Source organism: Microcaecilia unicolor, chromosome 1, assembly GCF_901765095.1.
Source record: "Microcaecilia unicolor chromosome 1, aMicUni1.1, whole genome shotgun sequence".
In the NCBI taxonomy this organism is placed as follows: domain Eukaryota; kingdom Metazoa; phylum Chordata; class Amphibia; order Gymnophiona; family Siphonopidae; genus Microcaecilia; species Microcaecilia unicolor.
The window spans coordinates 305,311,216-305,334,049 of NC_044031.1; the positions used below are offsets into that span (position 1 = coordinate 305,311,216).

At 47.0% G+C, this 22,834-nt stretch overlaps 1 protein-coding gene across 1 annotated transcript in view; it reads right to left on the minus strand.

Moving 5' to 3' along the window:
* DESI1 (desumoylating isopeptidase 1) overlaps positions 1–22,442 on the minus strand; it is a 295,492-nt gene extending 273,050 nt beyond the window's left edge. The window contains exons 1-2 of the mRNA XM_030213735.1: positions 22,360–22,442; positions 10,197–10,270 (exon numbers count right to left, since the gene is read on the minus strand). Coding sequence (XP_030069595.1) covers positions 10,197–10,270; positions 22,360–22,442 — 157 coding nt within the window. The remainder of the gene's footprint in view (positions 1–10,196; positions 10,271–22,359) is intronic.
* Positions 22,443–22,834: the final 392 nt, after the last annotated feature.

Consider the following 22,834-nt stretch of genomic DNA (forward strand, 5'->3'; position numbering starts at 1 on the left):
AGTCCTTCATTCAGCACATTTTTCGGTTACATGGGCTGCCCAGTCGGATCGTCAGTGACCGAGGACCCCAATTCACCTCACGCTTCTGGAGAGCCTTGTGCACGGCCTTGGGGGTAGCGACTCACTTTTTATCCGCCTACCACCCCCAAACCAACGGCATGGTCGAGAGGATTAACCAAACATTGAAAGGATTCTTGCGGGCATTTGTCAACAAACGTCAAGATAACTGGGCCTCTCTACTTCCATGGGCTGAGGTTGCTTATAACCAAAGTGACCATTCATCCTCAGGACATTCTCCGTTCTTCTTAGTATACGGACGACATCCTCGGCTTCCAGGGCCGTTCCCTTCTCCAGCGTTAACCCCCGTGGGGAACCAAACCCTTGCGGATCTGCAGAAGGTCTGGGAGATGGCTCGGGAACAACTACAGAAAACAGCTGCCAAAGATAAAGTCTTTGCCGATCGCCACCGGCGATCCGCCCCAGTGCTCCAGCCGGGGCAGAAGGTATGGTTAAGCACAAAGTACCTGAGACTCCGGGTGCCCTCTCGGAGGCTGGGACCTCGGTACATTGGACCTTTTGCTATCCAAGAACGAATTGGAACAGTAACGTACCGCTTGCGGTTACCGAGGACCCTACGAGTGCACAACGCCTTCCACATCTCCTTACTGAAGAAATTTCGTGGTTCCAGATGGCACCCTCATCAATCCAACGATGAAGCTCTCGAGGTTACTCCTGATCCGGAGTATGAAGTAGAGGAGGTGCTAGATTCAAAGAAGCGGCGGGGAAGGCTGTATTACTTGTTATCCTGGAAATATTTTGGTCCCGAAGACAACTCCTGGGAGCCCGCTGCGAATGTACATGCTCCAGAATTGGTCAAAGCCTTCCACGCCCGATATCCTTCCAGACCCGGGCCCAGAGAGAAGGGGGCATCCGGGGAGGATACTGTCCCGTTCCGGGCCCTTACCGGGAAGCCCCCAGCGGGGGGCGAAGACCGACGGAGGCCGCGGGATCCAGAGCGGCGAAGACCAGCCGTCGACGGGGCCGGCGCTGCCGCGGGTCGCTCCGAGACCGGCGATCCGCTGGAGCAAGCGCCGGTCTCGGAGGAGGGGATGCGCCGGCCAAGATGGCGGCGCCGGCGTCTCCCTCGATGGAGCAGACCAGCGGGCCAGCCACGCCTCCTCGCGCCGGATTGGCGCATGAACAAAGAGACCCCGCCCGCCGGGCAAGCTGGCCAATCCCGGCCTCCCTTGCCTGGCTAGGCCGGAGGGATTGGTTCCAGCTGATCCCAGGGGCCGGCGGGCGGGGGATTTAAACGACGAAACGGAAGGGGATCACTGCTTCCGTTTCGTTCGTCAGAAGCCGACACAGTGGATCCCGGAGTGTTGCCACTTCCAGAGACTGTGTGCCTCTTCAGCTAGCCGTCCTGCTAGCCCTTCTTCAGTGTTGTGTCTTCAGCTAGCCGTCCTGCTAGCCCTTCTTCAGTGTTGTGTCTTCAGCTAGCCGTCCTGCTAGCCTTTCTTCAGTGTTGTGTCTCCTGCTAGCCATCCTGCTAGCCCTCCTGTGGAGACAGTGACTTCTGCTAGCCGTCCTGCTAGCCACCTCCAGAGACAGTGTTGTATCTCCTGCTAGCCGTCCTGCTAGCCCTCCTGTGGAGACAGTGACTTCTGCTAGCCGTCCTGCTAGCCACCTCCAGAGACAGTGTTGTATCTCCTGCTAGCCGTCCTGCTAGCCCTCCTGCGGAGACAGTGACTTCTGCTAGCCGTCCTGCTAGCCACCTCCAGAGACAGTGTTGTATCTCCTGCTAGCCGTCCTGCTAGCCCTCCTGCGGAGACAGTGACTTCTGCTAGCCGTCCTGCTAGCCACCTCCAGAGACAGTGTTGTGCCTCCTGCTAGCCGTCCTGCTAGCCACCTCCAGAGACAGTGTTGTATCTCCTGCTAGCCGTCCTTCTAGCCCTCCTGCGGAGACAGTGACTTCTGCTAGCCGTCCTGCTAGCTCCCTTCGGAGTCTGGGTCTTCTTCAGCTAGTCGTTCCTGCTAGCCCTCTTTCAGAGACTGCGACTTTTGCTAGCCGTCCGGCTAGCTCTCTCCCATAGTCAGTGCTACGTGCTGGCCGCCCTTGCCAGCCATCCTCCAGTGACTGTTCCCTCTCGGAGAGCTAGCCGCCTCTGCTAGTCCTCCCTTAAAGACTGCGTCTGATTACCATCCAGGTCAGCCCTCACCCCGCGGTTCCGGCAGTCCTGCTGGCTGCCTGCAGCTGAGGGCTCAACCCTCGGTGAACGGCGGTCGCCGCGGGTGAAGATTCGGGGTGCTCGGCTGTCCTCTGGGGCCTTGCGGGGCCTTAGGGAACCTGAGAGCTCACCAACAGAAACAGAAACAGGACAGTAATGAACTTTGAGTGTGGAGCCAAAGAACTATACAACATGGCAATGAGATGTGTCCAGGACTGGGTTTATATACAAACTCTAGACAGGCACAAGATGGCCTCTGAAAAAAGTTGCCAGGGCTTAATTTGTGCCAGAATGGGGTGGAATGGCATTCAAGCACTTCTTGTAACTCCAGAAGTGACATCACCACCCAAGTGTTCTCTCTCTCCCCCCATGGGTGCTTCATGCCCCCTGTCCCCTCTTAGCCAGCAATCCGACATCTCCCTTTGTTTCCCCCTTCCCCCCAAGTGTACCTTTTAAACTTGTTTTTTCTTCCACAGGTCTCTGGTAGCGAGCAGCAATTTACACGGGAGTGGGGGAAGGTTTGATATGCAAAAGAAGATTGTGATAGGGTTTATACAACACTGACCCTCACCATTAAGAAAAGTCCCTCTCTAACTAACCTAGGCTACCTTAAGCACACTAATCCCATCCCAGGAGAAAGTGAGCCGGGAAGGGTGGAGTCAATACCTGGGAAGTTTAAAAGACAAGGTCAGGCTGAGGGCAAGGAGGCCCAAGGAAGGAAGAACTAAAGCCCCAGCATACACCTTTACTGAACATTTCTAGCTACTGTGCTCTGGCTGTGGTAAGCCAATCTTTTATTTGAACAATTGTAAGCCTTGTTCTGAGGTCTGGCTGGAGCCAAACCTTGAAATATATAAAGAAAGAGAGAACCTACAAACTGTTTGGGGTGTGGCTGTTGTTTTGGGCCCTGTGGCCAACTCTTTTACCCCTCTGAAGATAAGAGACTTTTCTTTTATTCTAGACCTGTGAAGGAACAGGCCCCAGATTTAAGTTAATAAACGCATTTATTTCAAGTTTACAATCTTGTCTGACTGTGTTATTGACAGGGCCATCCCATAACCCTCGCCTGGGGTCTGTCTCACAGAGATGTTGGATCGTTGGTGAGGTTCAAAGGTCAAAGATATGCTGGATCTCTGACTTGGGAGGGGACAGAAGGGAGACATGCTGGACCATGAGGGTGGGGGAAGAAGGAGTAATATGTTAGATGGGTGGGTGGATGGATGGGGAGGGGGAGAAAGTTGAAAGCCAGACCTTTGGGGGAAGGTTAGGGAGAAATGCTGGACTAGTTATGGTGGGGAGCAAGAGAAATGCTGGGTTATTAGTCGGAGGGAGAAGGAAAACTGCTGGACCATAGGTGGGGAAGGGAAGAAAGAGAAATGCTGGACCATTAATTGAGGGAGAGGAAGAGAAGAAGAAATGCTGAACCAATGGTGGGGAGATTGAAGGAGAAATGATGGACTTTAGGTGTAGAGGGGATAAGAAATGGACAAATTCTGGACCATTGGGGGAGAGAAGGAAAAATGCTGGACCATTGGTGTATGTGAGGTGGGGGGGGGGGGAGAGAAAGAAAAATGCTTGACCATTTGGGGGAGGGAAGGAGAGATGCTGGACCATTGGGGGTAAGAGAAGGAGAAATGCTTGACAGGGGAGAGCTAGGTTCTGAGAGGAGAAAATGGAAAGTTGATAGGTAAAAAAAAAAGAAGGTGGGGAACTGGAGGGTGACAAAGAGGAAAGGGAAAGACAGAAAAGAAAAGGAGGAAAGAGCTAAAAGAGAAAGATCAATATGTCAGAGACATATATGAGGGAATAGAAGGAGGAGTGAGGAGAAAGGACAAATGGACAGCAGCCACTGGAAAGAGTTAGCAGAAGACAGACAGGAAAGCAGAAGAGAGAAACTTACTGGGACCAACATGATTGAAATTTATGAACTGCAGTATGTTAGTTTTGGGAAAAGTACATTGTGGTAATGTTGTATTATGTTCAGTACAAGAGAAATTAATTTGTTTTTACCTCTCTGGTGTTCTGGTACATGCCGAGTACCACAACACCAGACTTCTTGGTGTTACCAATTCAATTTTTGTTTTCATATTTCTGATTCTCATTTGTGATCTGTATTTGGTGAGGGTCTATCTGTGCATAGACACTACCATTTCAAAATGATTGAGGATGCCAGACAATACAAATAACCCCTCTTTGGATACAATGAAGGAACTTGCTCAATACTGGGGGTGCTTAGCATCCACTGGATCCACAGACCTGGCTTCTATGTGGCTGTGTTTTGCCTGTGATCGAGGAGCGGTATTCTATTTGAAAGAAGTTTGAATAAAGATCTGGAGAAGTCCAACTTTTTCTTCTTGACCAGTAGTAGGTATATTGGTGGTGTTAGGCAAAAAGAAGCACAAAAGGGCTTTCAGAAAAGGAATAATTGAGAGTCCTTTAATAAATAGACCTGACATGGGCTGTGTTTTGGCATACATACACCTGTGTCAGGGGTCAAAAGAAATAGAATCTCTTGAGAAAAACAAAGGTGTCACTAGTCTTCAGACAGAAATGTTGGCAAAATCGAATGAAAAACACTGTCGGCACTGCTATACTGGAATACCCCAACGTAGAGGATTGAACACTTGAAAGTGCAGTAAAGCTTGAAACCGCATATCAAAGTACCGCATCTTCAATCATCAAAGTTTTCAATGAAACCGTCACTCTATTTGGCACAGCAATGGCAGAGCTGGTCCCTCTGGCATGTCTCAGCACTGCCACAGAGTATACCCACAGCACTGGCAAAACAATACAAATCCACAACGAAAACGGGCAGACAAAGCTGAGGAGGTAGAAGATGCTCTTCTTAGGTGGTTTTCTCGAGTCAGGAGCAGACAGTTTCCTGTCAGTGGTCCACTGCTTATGGAGAAAGCTAACCAGCTAGCTGAAAGTCTTGGACTAACTGAATTCAAAGCCACGGTTGGATGGCTGGAAAGATGGAAGGAGAGGAACAGCATAAAATTCAAGAAACAGCATGGTGAGAAACAAGACGCTGATGACTTTGGTGCTGAAAATTGAGTTGTTTCAGTCCTTCCTACCATCTTGAATGAGTTTGCACCTCGTGACATTTTCAATGCTGACGAAAATGGTCTCTACTGGCGAGCGATTCCTGATGGAACACTTGCATTCAAACATGCCGAAACTACTGGAGGTAAAACATCGAAGGACCGACTGACGATCCTCCTTTGCTGCAATATGGATGGGAGTGAGAAGTTGGAACCCCTCGTCATTGGAAAGAGCCAGCAGCCCCGTTGCTTCAAGAAAGTTAAGCAACTTCCTGTGTCATACGAGGCTAACGCAAATTCGTGGATGATTGGGGAAATTTGGAAACAGTGGCTAAAGAAGTTAGACACTAGAATGCAGGCACAAAAGTGTCAGATTTTGCTACTTTGTGATAATTGTGCTGCACACAGGGATGATGTCAGGCTGTCTAACGTCAAGGTGGTCTTCCTGCCACCAAACACTACCTCTCTGATCCAACCTATGGATCAGGGCATAATAGCCAATTTCAAACAACATTATCGGGCTCTTGTGCTACGTCGTCTGATGAGCGTTATGGATGACCAGGCTGGGATGGATAAACGTGCTGTTGAACTGGCTCGTAATCTATCACTGCTGGATTCCCTACATATGCAGAAAGAAGCCTGGAATCATGTTACACAGGCAACCATTGTGAACTGCTATAAGCGGGTAAGCTTTGTTAAGGATGTGGAAAGGGACGAGACAGGTTCAGCTGTTGCAAACGCGTCAGATGAAGAGGTTATTGACATCCCAGCCGGTTTTACTGAAGAGGAGTTCCATCGCTACATAGCTGTTGATTATTTTTATTTCTTGCATTTGTATCCCACATTTTCCCACCTATTTGCAGGCTCAATGTGGCTTACATAGTTTTGTTATGACATTATCATTCCAGGATATCAGGTACAATTAGTAATGTGTAGAGATTAAGTAAGGGGAAGAAGAAGGAATTGACTGGATTACAATCTACAAACAGATAAGAAAGCACTGATGTCGAGATATGCTCCTACACTCAGGCAACAACGGCTGATGATGGAACAGATGAAGAAATGAGCGGCAAGGCACATGCTGATGAAATTCAACAACCTCCTCCTGTCACTTTTGCAAGAGCGCTGGAGAGTCTCAACACCGTGCGGGCCTATCTGGAGGCCACTGGATGCCAGTGCTATGACAGTTTTTACTGTCTGGCAGACGTAGTCTATGGGACTCACAGACCCAAGAGTGTACAGAGGACTATAACTGATTACTTCAAGTAAGCCTAATGTCAGTTAACGGAGACTGTATACTGTACCTATAATAATAAACAGTACTGTACATATGTTTTTCAGATGTCAAGCTTCTTTGGGTCACAACGGTTTAGTGCACGCTCTGGTTAACTGCTTGCATGTCTTTGGTCCCAGACCCTTGCACTTAAGTGGATTGCACTGTATGTATATATATATTATACATACACACACACACACATACATGAAAAATATGTATACATACATACACATGCTTGCATCTATATATATATTTTTTAATAAGACTGGCCAGTATGAAATTTTTATTTTCAATATTGTTTGTTTAAAAAACCCCAGCTGTTTAATATACACAATTTTTTTCCTTTGTGGCACAAATTATCATTACTTTTACTAAGCCACACTAGTGTTTTTCGCGTGCGCTAAACACTAGAGTCGCCCATATTCCTATGGGCGATTTGGCATTTAGCTCGTCCTAATCATTAGTGCACACTAAAAACACTAACGCACTTTTAGTGCTGCTTAGCAAACAGGGTCCTAAATCAGTTAATGTTATACTATGTAATTAAACTTTGTCCTGGATTATACATGTATTTTAAAGTATGTGTTTGCAGAGATAGAGTGGTTGCATTTATAAATGACAGAAAATTTTATAATACTGTGCAGTATTCCTCTGTCCCCACCCTACTACTCCTTCATGCTACCTGGCTAACAAAGATTTCTGGGGGAAAACACAATTATCAGATGTATAAATGTCAAGAAAAATATTCCAAGATTTTGTTAATACTGGTACTATTGTTTAACATATTTTTAAATAAAATATATGACTTTCCCAAGTATATGTCAGTGGAGTAGCCAGACCTATCATTTTGGGTGGGCCCGCAGTTAAGTTGGGTGAGCCTTCTAAACCCACCCCCCCATCCTGCATCTCTCTCTCTCTCCTCCACCCCCGGATCTGGCATTTGTCCCTCACCCATGGCCTGGCAACTCTCTCCAGTGTACCTCAGTTCTTTCATGGGCGGCGACAGCAATGCACATCTGCTGCCTGCGCCGGCCCCTCAGGCTTCCCTCTGCCACATCCTGCCTTCTCTGACGTCACATCAGAGGGAAGCCTACACAACAAGTAGTTTTCTCCTATATTAGGCTTTTAAGGGCCCTGTTTACTAAGTCGCACTGTAGGCATGCAAACTTTTTAGTGTGCACTAAAAATTAGTGCGCGCTAACGCTAGAGACACCCATAGGAATATAAAGGGTGTCTCTATCGTTAGCGCATGCTAATTTTTAGTGTGCGCTAAAATGATAGCGCACCTACAGCGTGTCTTAGTAAACATGGCCCTTAGGGGCCCTTTTACACTGCTGCAGTCTCATATTCAGACTACCACATTTCACCAAAGCAACCCCCCTTCTGTACGATTTGCATTGGCTGAAAGTAAAAAATAGACTATCATTCAAGCCATGTACCTTCATTCACAAAATTTTGTATTTTTTGGCCCAATATACATGAACAATCTCATTGAATTACCCTCATGTAATGCCTCTAAATCATGTAGAGAATATCTTATCCTGCATTTCATGAATTGTAAGAAAGTAACCTACAAACAATCCATACTGCTAACTTTTCATATCAAGGCACTAAAATGTGGAACTCCTTTACTAAAACTATCAAATGCACCAATGATTATTTGTTATTCCAAAGTCGAAAACTCAACTTCCTCAGGGTAGCTTTTAAGGAAATAAGCACTCTTCTCAAATAAACTCATGGCAATATTTTTTACCTCATCCCACCTCCCACTACTGTCTATCCTAGGTAATCCTAGCCCTTTACCTTTTTCCTCCATATTTTGATCATGTAGCTTAAATCACTAACAGGCAGATGATCAAAAGCCCCGCGCTGTTCCAAATAGCACTCTAAAAATAGCGCTGGAACAGTGCGGGGCGTTATTAGACCTATGATCAGAGATAATGACATGCAAATTTAAGCATGCAATTATCTCTGATCATGGGGCAGGAGAATCATGCCTGAGCATGCGCTCAGCACAATCCTCCCGCACTTGTTTGACAGGTCTGGGCTGTCAAAAGCCCAGACCTCGCAAACACAGGAGCTGGAGGTCCATGGGATCACCAGATCCCAACTACCCCTGCCCTGAGCAAGGCAAAATCAAGTTCAAGGAGGGCTGGAGATCCAGCATTTCGAAAAGGTCCCTGGTGGCCCAGTGGGTGACTGACCCCCCTCCCCAGCGACAGGGGGGCTGTCCCCTGACACAGTTAAGGGAGGGCTGGAGATCCGGTGGGTCTCCAGCCCCCCCAACCCCCTCGCATTAATGGTGGTCCACTGTCAATCCCCCTACCCCCACCACCCCCTACCTTGAGTTGGAGGAGGGAGGTAGCCTGCCTCCCTCCTCTTCCTTCGACGATGACGAAAATGGCAGCGCCCAGCCCTGCCCAGTGTATCCTGGGATGCGCTGGGTGGGGCTTCACACCATATAAGGGAGTTTCACCATTCCTCCCCAATGGTCTGCAAATCCTAATGCCAGGTAGGGTTTGCTATGGCCAGCGACCCAATATTTGGTGCGCTGGTTGCTGATCAATGGAGATGAATAGGTTTAGCATGCATTCGCATGCTGTTTGCACTAAGAGCCCTGTTTTGCATACATTTGCATGCTACTTGCATTCAGAGCCTGCGAGCGTGTTGTTTCAAGCACTCGGGGACTCTGATCATGGGGCGTTAGCAAATGCAGGCACTAGTATGGTGCTAACAGCCTCTAGCACCGCTTCTGATCATCCCCCTGTAAGGGCCTCTTTTGCAAAGTCACGCTACTGATTCTCAGGGGCCCAACGCGCGTCAATTTGGAGTTACCACCCGGCTACCATGTGGCCCTTGTCGTAATTTCATTTTTGCTACGCATGCTGGAAAATAATTTTTATTTTCTGGTGCACGGCAGAAACTGGGTGGTAATCATCATTCTACCTGCGTAGACAATTACCAAACGGTTACCGCGTGAGACCTTACTACTAAGTCAATGGCTGGCAGTAAGGTCTCAGACCCAAAATGATCATGCACCAATTTTTATTTTGCCGCATGTCCATTTTTGGCAAAATTTTTTAAAAGGCCTTTTATTACAGGCGCCCAAAATAAGCACCTACATTAGCGCAGCCTATTTTTTGGCATACCTTAGTAAAAGGGCCCCTCAGTTCGGCAAATGAGGGGGAGCCCATTCAATTCTTACGGGCTTCCTCTCATTTGCCTCGCAGGAATTGCTAGCGCAGCTTTGTAAAAGAAGTCCTAAGCATTTAATTACATCTGTTCCTAACTCAAGTTTAATGGTCTAACATTATATGATGTATTTTACTTTCTGTTATTATATTTTGAACATATTCATGCTTTTCTAACTGTTATGTAAGCCACATTGAACCTGAGTTCTACTTGGATTAATGCGGAATATAAGTGTCATAAAGAAATAAAAGAAATAAGGATCTAAAATTAGCTTACATAAAGGCTTGCCTAGGGTGTCTAATATAGACCTACAATAAAATAAGTATTAATGTACAGATGATAGTCAATAAATTGTATATCACAGGTAACCCACACTAGGTTGGGTTCTTAGAAAGAAATATTCTAAAGTTCTAAAGAAGGACCTCTGTTTTAAAGAATATCTGGCCATAAACATACCAATATTGTCGAGCTGTTCCACCACAGAGGACGTCTGGTTAGTAGTGCCACTCACGTGTGGTTTCCTCGAGTTCCTGGCGAAAAAGAATAGATGAGCAATCATTATAAAATGCATTGAAAAGTAAGTGGAAAAGTCAGCTTGATAAACTATACTGAGAAACCCATATGTCAGTGACTTAGGTGCATTTATTAATTTAATTGGTCTTCCTCTGCTAGGTAAGGTGAACAAAGCTCTCGTGTAAGTAAAACATTTTTTAAAATGTATAGAAAATGAAAAAAAGGACAACATCAAAAAGTTGTATATAATAAAACCTATAGTATAAAAATAAAGATCCAGATTTAGAGACTGTAATGGAAGAGGCTGCCTTGGATACAGTGGTGGTCATGAAGACAAGGTGCATAGAAAACCATAACTGGGATTAGTTATACATAGCTTTATTATATTCAGGAAGGTTATAGTAGGAAGAAAGGGAGAAGGAGTGACACTGTATGAAAAAAATGAATATGAAAGCCAAAGCCATACAACTGCAGGGCTTATAAGGTAAGAAGGAGGCGCGGTGGGTTAATCTGGAAAGAGGAAATGGAACATCTATTTACACTTTGCAGTGTTCTGGTGTGATATATAGACTTCTCTTGCAGGCAGAGATTTAATTGAAGAGATTCACAACATTGCTATGAAAAGGGAAGTGCTGTTGATAGGTGATTTCAATTTGCCAGATGTTGAATGAGACATCCCAGCTATGGTGTCATCCAGAAGTAGGGAGATCTGTATTCATTATTGGGAGAACAGTGCCAGCAAATGGTAATAGAACCCATGCAGGAGGGGGTAACACAAATGGGGTAAATTTTCAGAAGTTGTTTTGAGTGATCATCTGATATCTTGATTACTGGATGGTGTGGTTTAGTATTAGTCCAGAGACAAAAGGGGACAGTCATAGTAACATAGTAAGTGATAGCTGATAAAAACCTGAATGGTCCAAGTCTCACGAATGCAGGGCCGCCGAGAGATAAGGCCGGGCCCGGGGCAAGGCTGCCCCGCCTACGCCCCCCCCCCCCCCCCCGCTGCCACCCCCGTCGTTCCCCCCGCCGCTGCAGTCCGCAGTCTCACCTGCCTGCCTCTACGGCTCCGGGCCCCCTGCATTCAAAGCGACAGTCGCAGATCACCTCTCTTCTGGCCTTCTCTCCCTGTGTCCTGCCCTCGTCTGTTGTAACTTCCGGTTTCCGCGAGGGCGGGACACAGGGAGGGAAGTCCCAAAAGGAGGCGATCTGCGACTGCCGCTTCGAATGCAGGGGGGCCCGGAGCCGAGGACGCAGGCAGGTGAGACCGGGAACTGCAGCGCTGGCGGCCTGACCTCGGCGCTGGGCCCCCCTTGGAGGCCCAGGCTCGGGGAATTTTCCCCCCCCTGCCCCCCCCCCCTCGGTGGCCCTGCACGAATGTGCAACAGCAAACAAAGGAAGTAAGGCAAAAAAAGATGAGGATTCCAAGGGTGTAATTTGAAATCCTTAATCTTGTCAGCAATTACGATTGCCTAATATATAACAGAATTGATATGGCCTTGTTTCGGCATGTGTGCCTGCATCAGGAGTCAAAATACCTATTACATTCGCCGATGTGATATGTTCAGAATGTGTGTATAATTTGCCTGCAACAACTGGTGCTTGATAGCAATGATATGAAAGAACCAACAGCGTTTTGACCGTGGGAAAACAGAGAGTAAGGTTAAATGGTCAGTATTCTCAATGGAGAAGGGTAGATAGTGAGGTTCCCCAGGGGTCTGTGCTGGGACTGCTGCTTTTTAATATATTTATAAATGATCTAGAGATGGGAGTAACTAGTGAGCTAATTAAATTTGCTGATGACACAAAGTTATTCAAAGTTGTTAAATCGCGAGAGGATTGTGAAAAATTGCAAGAGGACCTTACGAGACTGGGAGATTGGGCATCCAAATGGCAGATGACGTTTAATGTGAGCAAGTGCAAAGTGATGCATGTGGGAAAGAGGAACCCAAACAATAGCTATGTGATGCAAGGTTCCACATCAGGAGTCACCAACCAGGAAAAGGATCTAGGCGTCATTGTTGATGATACGTTTAACCCCTCTGTTCAATGTGTGGCGGTGGTGGCAAAGAAAACAAATAGGATGTTAGGTATTATTAAGCTCAAGCTGCCATTCAGCTTGATGATGTCACTTCCTCCCGATGTTAGGTATTATTAGGAAAGGAATGGAAAACAAAAATGAGGATGTTACAATGCCTTTGTATCACTCCATGGTGTGACCATACCTCAAATACTGTGTGCAATTCTGGTCACTACATCTCAAAAAAGATATACTGGAATTAGAAAAGGTACAAAGAAGGGTGACAAAAATGATAACGGGGATAGGACAACTTCCCTATGAAGCATCTCAGGCTCTTCAGCTTTGAGAAGGGATGGCCTTATTACAATATAAATTCTAAATCTCAAAAAAAGTTTGAAACTATAGTTTTGCAGGTGTCTGTCCTTGTAATTCACGGAGAATCATAAAGATCCTTACTAGAAACTTAACCAACAGGGAACCTCAAAGCTCCTAATAGGGAAAACACTGCAAATAATGCTGAATCCACTATTATATTCAGAAATAGAGTAATATCATTGGTTCCAATGAAAGAGAAAAAAAGAGAGAAAAAAAAACATGCGTAAAAACTCATAAATATATGAGAAAAACGAATGGTGTAAAAAAACTCTCCCTCTCATTCACTAATACTATGAATTAACATAAGACACCTTACCCCAAAACTCCCATACCGGAAATAAACCCGGACTTGCTCCAGAATCCTCCCCGTAAACTCAACTACTAATTAAGCCTCGATCCTTCACTCTTCTAGCACTCCTGGTACATAGCTGCATTGGTAATGCTTCACTGTCTGCAAGCTGAAGACACAGTTGGACCTCGTTAATGAAAATGTCCTTTACTTATCTTATAGTCTTCAGCACCAAGCTATATTGACTTGTAGAAGTCGGGCTGTTCATGGTGTAGTCGGGAACTGCTCAAACTGTTTAGCATACAATTAATGACACCATCCCGTGTCACCCTTCGACAAGTGCACCTTGTTTCGCCGAGATAAAAGCTGCCTCAGGAAGGGTACTTCATGGTATCCTTACACGGACCTCCAAATATAACCACAGTCCAAAATCTCATCACTGAATGCTCAAAAGATGGCGCAGATGAAAAAGGCTCCGCCCGGGCTTTTAAACTCGGCCGCGTCACCGATCTGTTGTCCAAGCCACTCCCAATAGAGATCAGGTTACACCAGTGGCATAGGAAGGGGGGGGGGGCGGTGGGGCAGTCCGCCCCGGGTGCACACTGCTGGGGGGCTGTCGGCTCCGCTGGTTCCCTGCTCTCTCTGCCCCGGAACAGGAAGTAACCTGTTCAAGGGCAGAGGGAGCAGGGAACCAGCGGAGCCGACGCAGCTCCCAGCGATGTGCAGTTGGGGCGGATTGGCCCTCCCGCCCGCTCCCCGCTTTCCTATGCTAGTAAGAATGCGGTCCGGGGGGGGGGGTGCGCAGCGGTGACCCGCCCCGGGTGTCAGCTGCTCTCGCTGCGGCACTGGGTTACACCAATGAGCTCGCCCAATCCCTCCTCGGGGAGTGGCCAATATTATATCAATAGTATGCATGGAGAATGAGCAAGCAGATCAGTATATTATCCAAAATATTTAATTGAAGATACCGTATATAAGACAGTTGCCCGACACAGGCCATGTTTCACCCAAAAGAGGGTGCTATTGAGGCAGCCTGGGCAGAGAAATCATATTAATTTGTTAATTCTGTTTAAGTTTGGTTCAGTCCTGTAAAGTGATAGAATGCCATCTGGGTTTAATTACTCAAATGTCTAGCTTTTGCTAGACTAGAGGTTAGAAAGGTCAGAGAGAAATGAAACTTTCTTTGTCCCTTTTTGAGTGATGGATTGTTCAAAGGTATTATTTACCACATCTGGATGCCATTCTAGCAAGGCATACTGGACAATCTCGAGGGGATTAGCAAGCAAGCTGTTTTAAAAGATTAGGCTGAATGCTGTTTAGAGAGAAGGAAATAGGTGATAATTTAGGTTCTGTCTTATAAGGAATTCTGATTTCTGCTTATTTTAAAATATGTTTTATTCTGTTTAATTAATAGGTTCTATTTCTCTATGTAAATATCTTTTCAATTCAGTGTCTGACTTTCAAGTGAGATTTGTCTGCAGTTTAAGAGGTCATCATCTGGTTTGAATTATCCACAGTCCTAGCTAGGTGAAAGAGGTCAGGGAAAGTCAACTCTTCTCCTTGATTGATTATAGCTAAGTGTAGGACTGGTCTTCTGAAAGTAATAACAAACCATGTCTGTGTGCCATTAAGCAAGATTGGCCCCTTAATGAACCCAGCTCAAGTTATGAAGTTAGCTGGGAATCTGATTATGTGAATAATAATAAAATGCAGGAGATAGGTGCTACATTGTCTAGTTTGAGAGGCCCCAGGTCATAGGTCAGTTTAGGAAATATCAAACCTATGTAACTGATATTTTTGAGTAAATGTGTAGAGATAATTAGTTCAAGACAGGGTAATCAATCTATTCTTTACCATCTGGTGAGAAAGGGGGGCTAGAAGGGTTTAGGACCCTATATAAATGGGAACAGAAGCAGCTTACGTTAGAAGAGAAGGAGCTGAGAGGAGAAGGAACTAAGACAGGAGACGCAGGACACAGAGAGAAGACATAGAGAAGGAGAGAGCTAGCGCTGATGTTCTACTTTGCTGGAAAATAAAGAAGACTTTTCTCTCATTCTGGTGTGTGGTGTTTGACTCCTGAAGTACCACAGATTCTGCTAACAATAGTGGTAATTCCTGCAACACTATAATAAACAAACATATTGAATATTGGAGGCAAAATATGATCTTTCATTATTTAAATTATTTTATTCTGGCTAGGATACTGTGAGTCTAGCAGAGAGATGCAGACTGCAAGCTCTGACAATCCCTAACAGCTCTCACTGTCACTGGTTTGCATTCACACAACCAAACTTGAGGTTTCAGTTTTGGTTTTGGCTTTGGCGAAAACCAGGTGATGAATTTCAGTTTTGGCTGAAAGCTTTCCGACAGTTTTTTTTTGTTAATCTCTAGTTAGGGGACAGAGAGGGCGTGGGGGAGGGGAAGAGGGTACTCTGAGGCACAAACAGGATTTCATGACTACTTTGGAGCCAAGAGCTCAAAGCTGGCTTAAATTCTCTTTGAATATAGTGGATGCTGTGGTATACACCAATGTGTGACATAAATGAATGAATTGGGGAGGGGAAAATGAGGAAGTGGGAAGGCAGGAGAGAAGGGGGCAGTGGGGGAGATGGGAAGGTGAGAATAGAAGACCTGGTTTTGGAAGTGTTATGGAGGTTTAGTAAATAGGGTGATGCATGGTGGATCTGAAAATGATGTTCTCACTGGGGGGAAAAAGGTGAGGGGAAGCGATGAGAATTAAAATGTATCATATTTGGCAAAGAGTGACCTGGAACAGGAAAAAATAAATCTGCAGGTTACCCATATGGAGTTGGTGTTTGCTTTGTTTAAATATTGAACCGCTAAGAAAAAGTGTGAAACATAATATAGATGCTCCTGTTGCATGTAATTGGCACATATTAGTCCATTCCTCCGTGTGGAACTCCACAACAACGCCACAAATAGGTAGGTTCTGGATAGCAATTGGGGGACACCTTTAAGGGCCTCATAAAAGGGTAATACCTCAGAAGGGCGTACAAAACCTCCCTCCAGATAAGGTTACCATCTAATGCCCCTTTAGATACAGAATCCATTACCCAAAGGGAAATGACCAGCAACTTGTGGTGAAGGTAGCTGGAAAATGGAGAGACCACCCCACTAAGAAGGGAGGATGGAAAATATCTACCTTTCTCACTGACAGGAGATCCAAGGAGGCTACGGGCACTGTGAGTCTTACCCGCTGTCATGACTCGGGGTGATCCCTTGGGCTGCAGCTGAGTTGATATTACCTAGCCAACCCCAGGGCTGCTAGGCCCTGACTGGCGGTGGTGGGCAAGACACTCGGACATGGCTGGAGCAGGAAGACAGGGCTGGAGCAAGGCTGGAACATGGAGCCGGGCTAGAACAATACACAGACAGGCACAGAAGACAAACTAGAACAAGGCTGCAACACACACTAGACAACTCTAGGAGACCTGTTGCAAAGGCACTGGCTGGAAGACAGGAACTTCCTTAAATACTACCCAATAGGAAGTGATGACATCACCCAGCACCCTCTTCAGAGCTGCCAAGGGGGCCAACCCACTCAGTGGGAGATAAAGGGCCTACCCCCAGCCTCCTCTGCCCCACCACCCATTGCTCTGCCTCACCCCACCCATTGTTCCACCCACAACTCTGCCCATTGCTCTGCCCATACCAACCCATTGGTCCTCCCCAACACACCTCATTTGCAGCCAGCGCCCAGCGGGAAAAGGAGTGGTCTTCCCTGTCCAGCGGCAGCAGGAAACATCTTCATAAAATGTCATCTCCTGCTGCCGTGGGATTAGTGGCAGCATGAGATGGAGCTTTATGAAGGCGTTTCCTGCTGCCACTGGATGGGAAGGCCACTCAACTATGAAGGAAGTGATGGGTTTCCAGGAAGTAAACAGATCCTTCTTGGCATGGAATGCTGCTGGAGACCACAGAAAACAGGTGAAGGATATGACACCTGCACCAACCTTCCTGACAACCTGAAGATTACTCCACCACCTGTCTTGATGGTCCTGCTGTGTTTCTGAGGCAAGCAGGACAAAATGAGCCAATTGTGCTATCTGGGCGGTAGCTCCCAAGGCTCAAAACCACTTACTACATTCAGGTGTATTTCACACCACTGCTCCCTTCTTCTGCCCCAGCACTCACTGCCAAACAGTTGCTGAGATTTCCACATACCCCCTCACCTGCACTCCCAGGGATTCCCTACCACTCTCCAGTTTGCACAGCCATCACTGCTACTGACAATTTTTCTCTTTTAGATCTATTTGTTTTAAACAAGCTTCATATCAGAAGATATAAACAGAGGATAAACCACATCAGCCAATTCCCAAGAAACCAGGAGTAGGGGAGGAACAAGTGAGACTACTAAGGGCCCATACTATCCCATACCAGTCCCTCCAACTCAGTGGCGTATCTGACCTGCGGCGGTAGGGGGGGCCAGGGCCAGAGTGAGGGGGCACATTATAGCCCCCCCCCCCCCCCCCCCCGCCGCCGCCGCCGCCATTGCCGATCCCCCTCCCCCCAGCCGCTGCCATTGCCAACCCTCCCCCTCCGTTGCTCGCCTACCTTCGCTGGCGGGGGACCCCAACCCCCGCCAGCCGAGGTCCGCGTCCTCCTGCCGCTGCCGGCTGCCTTTGGTCCTTTCATTTTTCCATTGAAGCTGGCGCCGCCGCCGACGACGAAAAAGTTTCTTTTGAATCTGACGTCGCTGCACGTTGCACGTTGTACGTGCAGGACGTCAGACTCAGAAACAATTTCTGAGTCTGACGTCCTGCACGTACAACGTGCAGCGACGTCAGATTCAAAAGAAACTTTCGTCGGCGCCAGCTTCAATGGAAAAATGAAAGGACCAAAGGCAGCCGGCAGCGGCAGGAGGACGCGGACCTCGGCTGGCGGGGGTTGGGGTCCCCCGCCAGCGAAGGTAGGCGAGCAACGGAGGGGGAGGGTTGGCAGCGGTAGGGGGGGCCAGGGCGAAATCTGCGGGGGCCCAGGCCCCTGAGGCCCCACGCAGATACGCCCCTGCTCCAACTACCGCCCCATCTCCCTCCTATCCTTCCTCTCCAAACTCTTGAGCGTGCTGTTCACAGCCGCTGCCTTGATTTTCTCTCCTCTCATGCCATCCTCGATCCGCTTCAATCCGGTTTTCGCCCTCTACACTCGACAGAAACGGCACTCTCTAAAGTCTGTAATGACCTGTTCCTTGCCAAATCCAGAGGCCACTACTCCATCCTCATCCTCCTTGATCTATCTGCTGCTTTTTGTAAACCCGCACTATGATGTCATAAGTGCGCTCACTTGAAGGAACAGGCTCTGTAAGATGTCACAGTGTTTTCCCCGCAAAATGATCAGAGCCTTTGCCAAACCAAGGAAATTGTTACAAATCAAAATTTATTTAAACTAATTTCAAATTATTTCAGCATTTCAATTTCTTTCAGGTGTTAACAGAAATTCTATTTCTTTTCTTTAATAGCAATCAATAACTGCTTGGAACTACTTTCAAACAATACATCAGATAAGTATTCACCTTTTTTTTTACCTAAAATATTGAACAATAATGTTAAAATTATTTTTTCAATGTAAAGGACTGATTCTTTGTGTTGTTTGTGTTGTTTTCCCAAGTCTCACAGTCAAGAACCCAAAGGTAAGTATGCATGTAATCCTTTAATTGAATTAAACCTTTTGTCCGAAGCTCGTGCTGGTAAGTACTTAGCTGCAAGACAGCTGCAAACCTTCCTCAGCCTTCTTCTCTTTCTTGCGTTGGAGCTCGCTTTCCCGGTCCAGGTTATTATGGAGTGGACGATACCTGATCTTTAATTAAATAAAAAGGAACAAAAACCCTGGCTCCCTGATGAATATAAGCAGAAATTCTGGGAATTTAAGTCAAAACTGGTGGCCAATTCACTAATTTAAAAGTAACAGGTAAGTATTATTCCCTTTCTCTACTCTGATCTCACTGTTTTTCCCTCACTAATAATGAGAAGGCTATTGATGACTTTAATTGCTCTCTCATAGCCAGATCCACTCACTCTCAAAACCATACACCTTTCTCTCCCTTACACAACCCACGTCTGCAGATTCTCTCACCCTTTAGCACTCAAATCTTCCACACCCCTGCAGCACGCCTGCCATACAGTAACCCCTCTCACTCACTAGCACCCAAGTTCCACTCACCTGCAGCACCACTGACATACAGGTCTGACTCCCTCAGTGACACAAGCTCTTCTCACACTCTAAACTCCCAATTCTCCACACACCTGCAGCACCCCTAGCACACAGGTCTGACTCCCTCAGTGACACAAGCACTTCTCCCACTCTAAACTCCCAATTCTCCACATACCTGAAGCACCCCTAGCATACAGGTCTGTCTCTTCCAGTGACACAAGTTCTTCTCCCACATTAAATCTCAAACCTTTCACACACCTGCAGCACCCCTAGCACACAGGTCTGACTCTCTCAGTGACACAAGCAGGGTTGCCAGGTGGAAAATTTTTTTCCAGCCCAAAGGAGCCCAAAATCCAGCCCAAAACCCGCCCAAACTCAAACCCCGCCCCTGACACCCCCGCCCCGCGTCATCACCCCCGCCCCCGCCGTCATCAACCCCGCCCCCGCCGTCATCGGCCCCGCCTCCCACGTCACTAACCCCGCCTCCCAACGTCACTAACCCCGCCTCCCACGTCACTAACCCCGCCCACCGCGGCCAAAAAACCGCCCAAAAAACCGCAACCCGCCGCGGGCAAAAATTTCCCGCGGCGGGTCGTGGAAAACCGCCCAATTGGGCGGTAAAACCGCCCACCTGGCAACACTGGACACAAGCTCTTCTCACTGTCTTACAGACTCGTCTCCCCTAGCAACAGCATCACAGCTTGGCCATCTGACCCAAACGGACCAATCAGCTGCTGACTTTCAGAATGTCAGCTAACTTTTTCAGTTGAGAATCTAGGCACATTCTCCATCTTGAAATACATTTTTCCCATTAAAGTATATGGGAAAAATGAATTTCCATACAAAATACATAATAAATCACATTATACTTTAACAAAAATTGTACCACCATCCCAGTCACATTTTTCTGAATCCAGTCCATGTTTTCTTTTTGTTAAACCATTAATATACATCATTTTAACATATTTTCACCCAAAAACCCCATAAAGGTTTTACCAAAATTTCCACATGTATAAAGTCACAGGTGTGCTCTCAAACCCCGTCGTCGGAATTTTAAAAAACACTTCCAGAGCAGCGCACGACTCTCCGCACTGGAAAAACCTCAAAAATCCCTTTAAAATTACTTTTAAAAATTTTAAAGTACACAACTTATCTAAACAGACCCCCCAGACCCCCCAACCATTAAAATAATAATTTTAAAAAATTTAGGGAAGGCCCGACAACAAAACACCTTAAAAAGCTAAAAATTAAATTAAATCAAAACAAGGCCATGGGACCTCTTACCTGACCCCTCTAACGTCCATCCTGGGGTCCTTTGAACTTTCCCGAGCCCCGACGGTCCTCCGACGCCTCCTCTGCTTTTCTTTGGGCCACAATTCAAAATTGAGGCCCAGGCTTCATTTTGCGGCCTACCGGGAGCTCCAGGCCCTGATCGCGCATGCGCGCGCACCAGAACCAGCCGGTTTTTCCCTCTCCCCAGCTCCTGCTGAAATCGCGGTGGCGCGCCACTCGCGCCAACCGCGTTTTTCTCTCTCCTGCTGTCTCCTGCCTCTCTTCTGCCCCAGGACTTGCTCCGGTCCCGAAATGGGACCCAAGACCATCGGAGCAAGCCTGGGGCCACTCGAAAAGCACTGCCCACCAATGAGAGAGCCCTGGATGGGCCCAAAATGGCCCAAAGATCGTCGGACCCACAAGAGGGTCAGAAAACACCCCGGGGCACATTCAAAACCCCCCCAAAGGACAGAACCAGACCCCGGGGCAGCCCAGGAATCCCAAAAGCCACCATGAGCCCACCAAGCCCCACAGCAGCCCACAGCATAGCCAAATGGCCACCGGATGGCAGGTAAAACCCCATTAAAGGGGACACACATTTTTATTTATATTTTTTAACCCTTTACATTTTGATACTGTCAATCATGATTTACTTCTTGCCACACTGTCCTCATTTGGGTTCCAGGGTTCTGTCCTCTCCTGTTCTCCTCCTATCTCTCCCACCGCACCTTCAGAGTACACTCTCATGGATCTTCCTCCACCCCCATCCCGCTCTCTGTTGGAGTTCCCCAGGGATCTGTCCTTGGACCCCTTCTTTTTTCAATCTACACCTCTTCCCTGGGCTCACTGATCTCATCTCATGGTTTCCAGTATCATCTTTATGCTGATGACACCCAGCTATATCTCTCCACACCAGACATCACCGCGGAGACCCAGGCCAAGGTATCGGCCTGCTTATCCGACATTGCTGCATGGATGTCCAACCGCCACCTGAAACTGAACATGTCCAAGACCGAGCTTATCGTCTTTCCACCAAAACCCAGTTCTCCTCTTCCTCCACTCTCTATCTCAGTTGATGGCACCCTCATCCTCCCTGTTTCATCTGCCCGCAACCCCCGGAGTCATCTTCGACTCCTCCCTCTCCTTCTTTGCACATATCCAGCAGATAGCCAAGACCTGTCGCTTCTTTCTCTTTAACATCAGCAAAATTCGCCCTTTCCTCTCTGAGCACACCACCCGTACTCTCGTCCACGCTCTCATTATCTCTTGCCTTGACTACTGCAACCTACTCCTTACTGGCCTCCCACTTAGCCATCTATCCCCCCTTCAATCTGTTCAGAACTCTGCTGCACGTCTTATATTCCGCCTGAACCGATATACTCATATCACCCCTCTTCTCAGGTCACTTCACTGGCTTCCAATCAGATACCGCATACAGTTCAAGCTTCTCCTTCTTACCTACAAATGCACTCAGTCTGCAGCCCCTCATTACCTCTCTACCCTCATTTCCCCTTACGTTCCCGCCCGTAACCTCCGCTCACAGGACAAATCCCTCCTCTCAGTACCCTTCTTCACCACCGCCAACTCCAGGCTCCGCTCATTCTGCCTCGCCTCACCCTATGCTTGGAATAAACTTCCTGAGCCCTTACACCAAGCCCCCTCCCTACTTATGTAAATAGAATATAATGAGCCTATATCCACAGCCTGCATTCTTCTCCCTCTCTTAAGAAACGTAATCTTCATTTTTAATCTATTGCATGGTGGAGATTACTAGTCCTAAAACCTCCATCAGTAAATACTTGTTATATTCATAAAGGGCTCATCCCCACACAGCTATATTGTTGTGCTTCTGTTAGTTTCCCTTAACAAAAACAAATAGTACTAGCATTTTTCTTCTTGAAAACTGAGTTTAATTTCCTCATCTGTCATTTAAAGTTCTGGTCTCTCTTCTGACATGGAACCTCATAACATTGCCTTACCTTTTCATGGTAGCTCCTGTCAGTTTGTCCTCACTGCACCTTGCCTCTTCCTGCTCCTGAAGCCTCTGGCTTTTACGTGCCATGTTGTTTCTCTGGACTCAACTTGCTACGTATGAAGCTGAATGTAGGGCATAACAAAATCTCCCTCCTCACCCCATCCAAGCTTTATAGCAAACTCTGTAAGCCCAATACACCCCCACACTTGCTTTATGTTATCATCTGTGACATACAGGCAAATGTAATAATGAGTTTTATGTATGCAAAACCTCTCTTAAGAGGAACTGCTTCAACAATTTGTCTACACCATTAATTCATACCTAAAGAGAGGCAGCCTGTTACATCATAATAAGGTGGGTTGACTGCCAGTTTTGCCACATTGAGCATGGCTGGGTCAAATGTGGGCAGACATTTACGCGGTCAACTTACAGAATGCTGTAAATTGCGTGAGCCTCCTGCTGAACATAGGCACTCAATT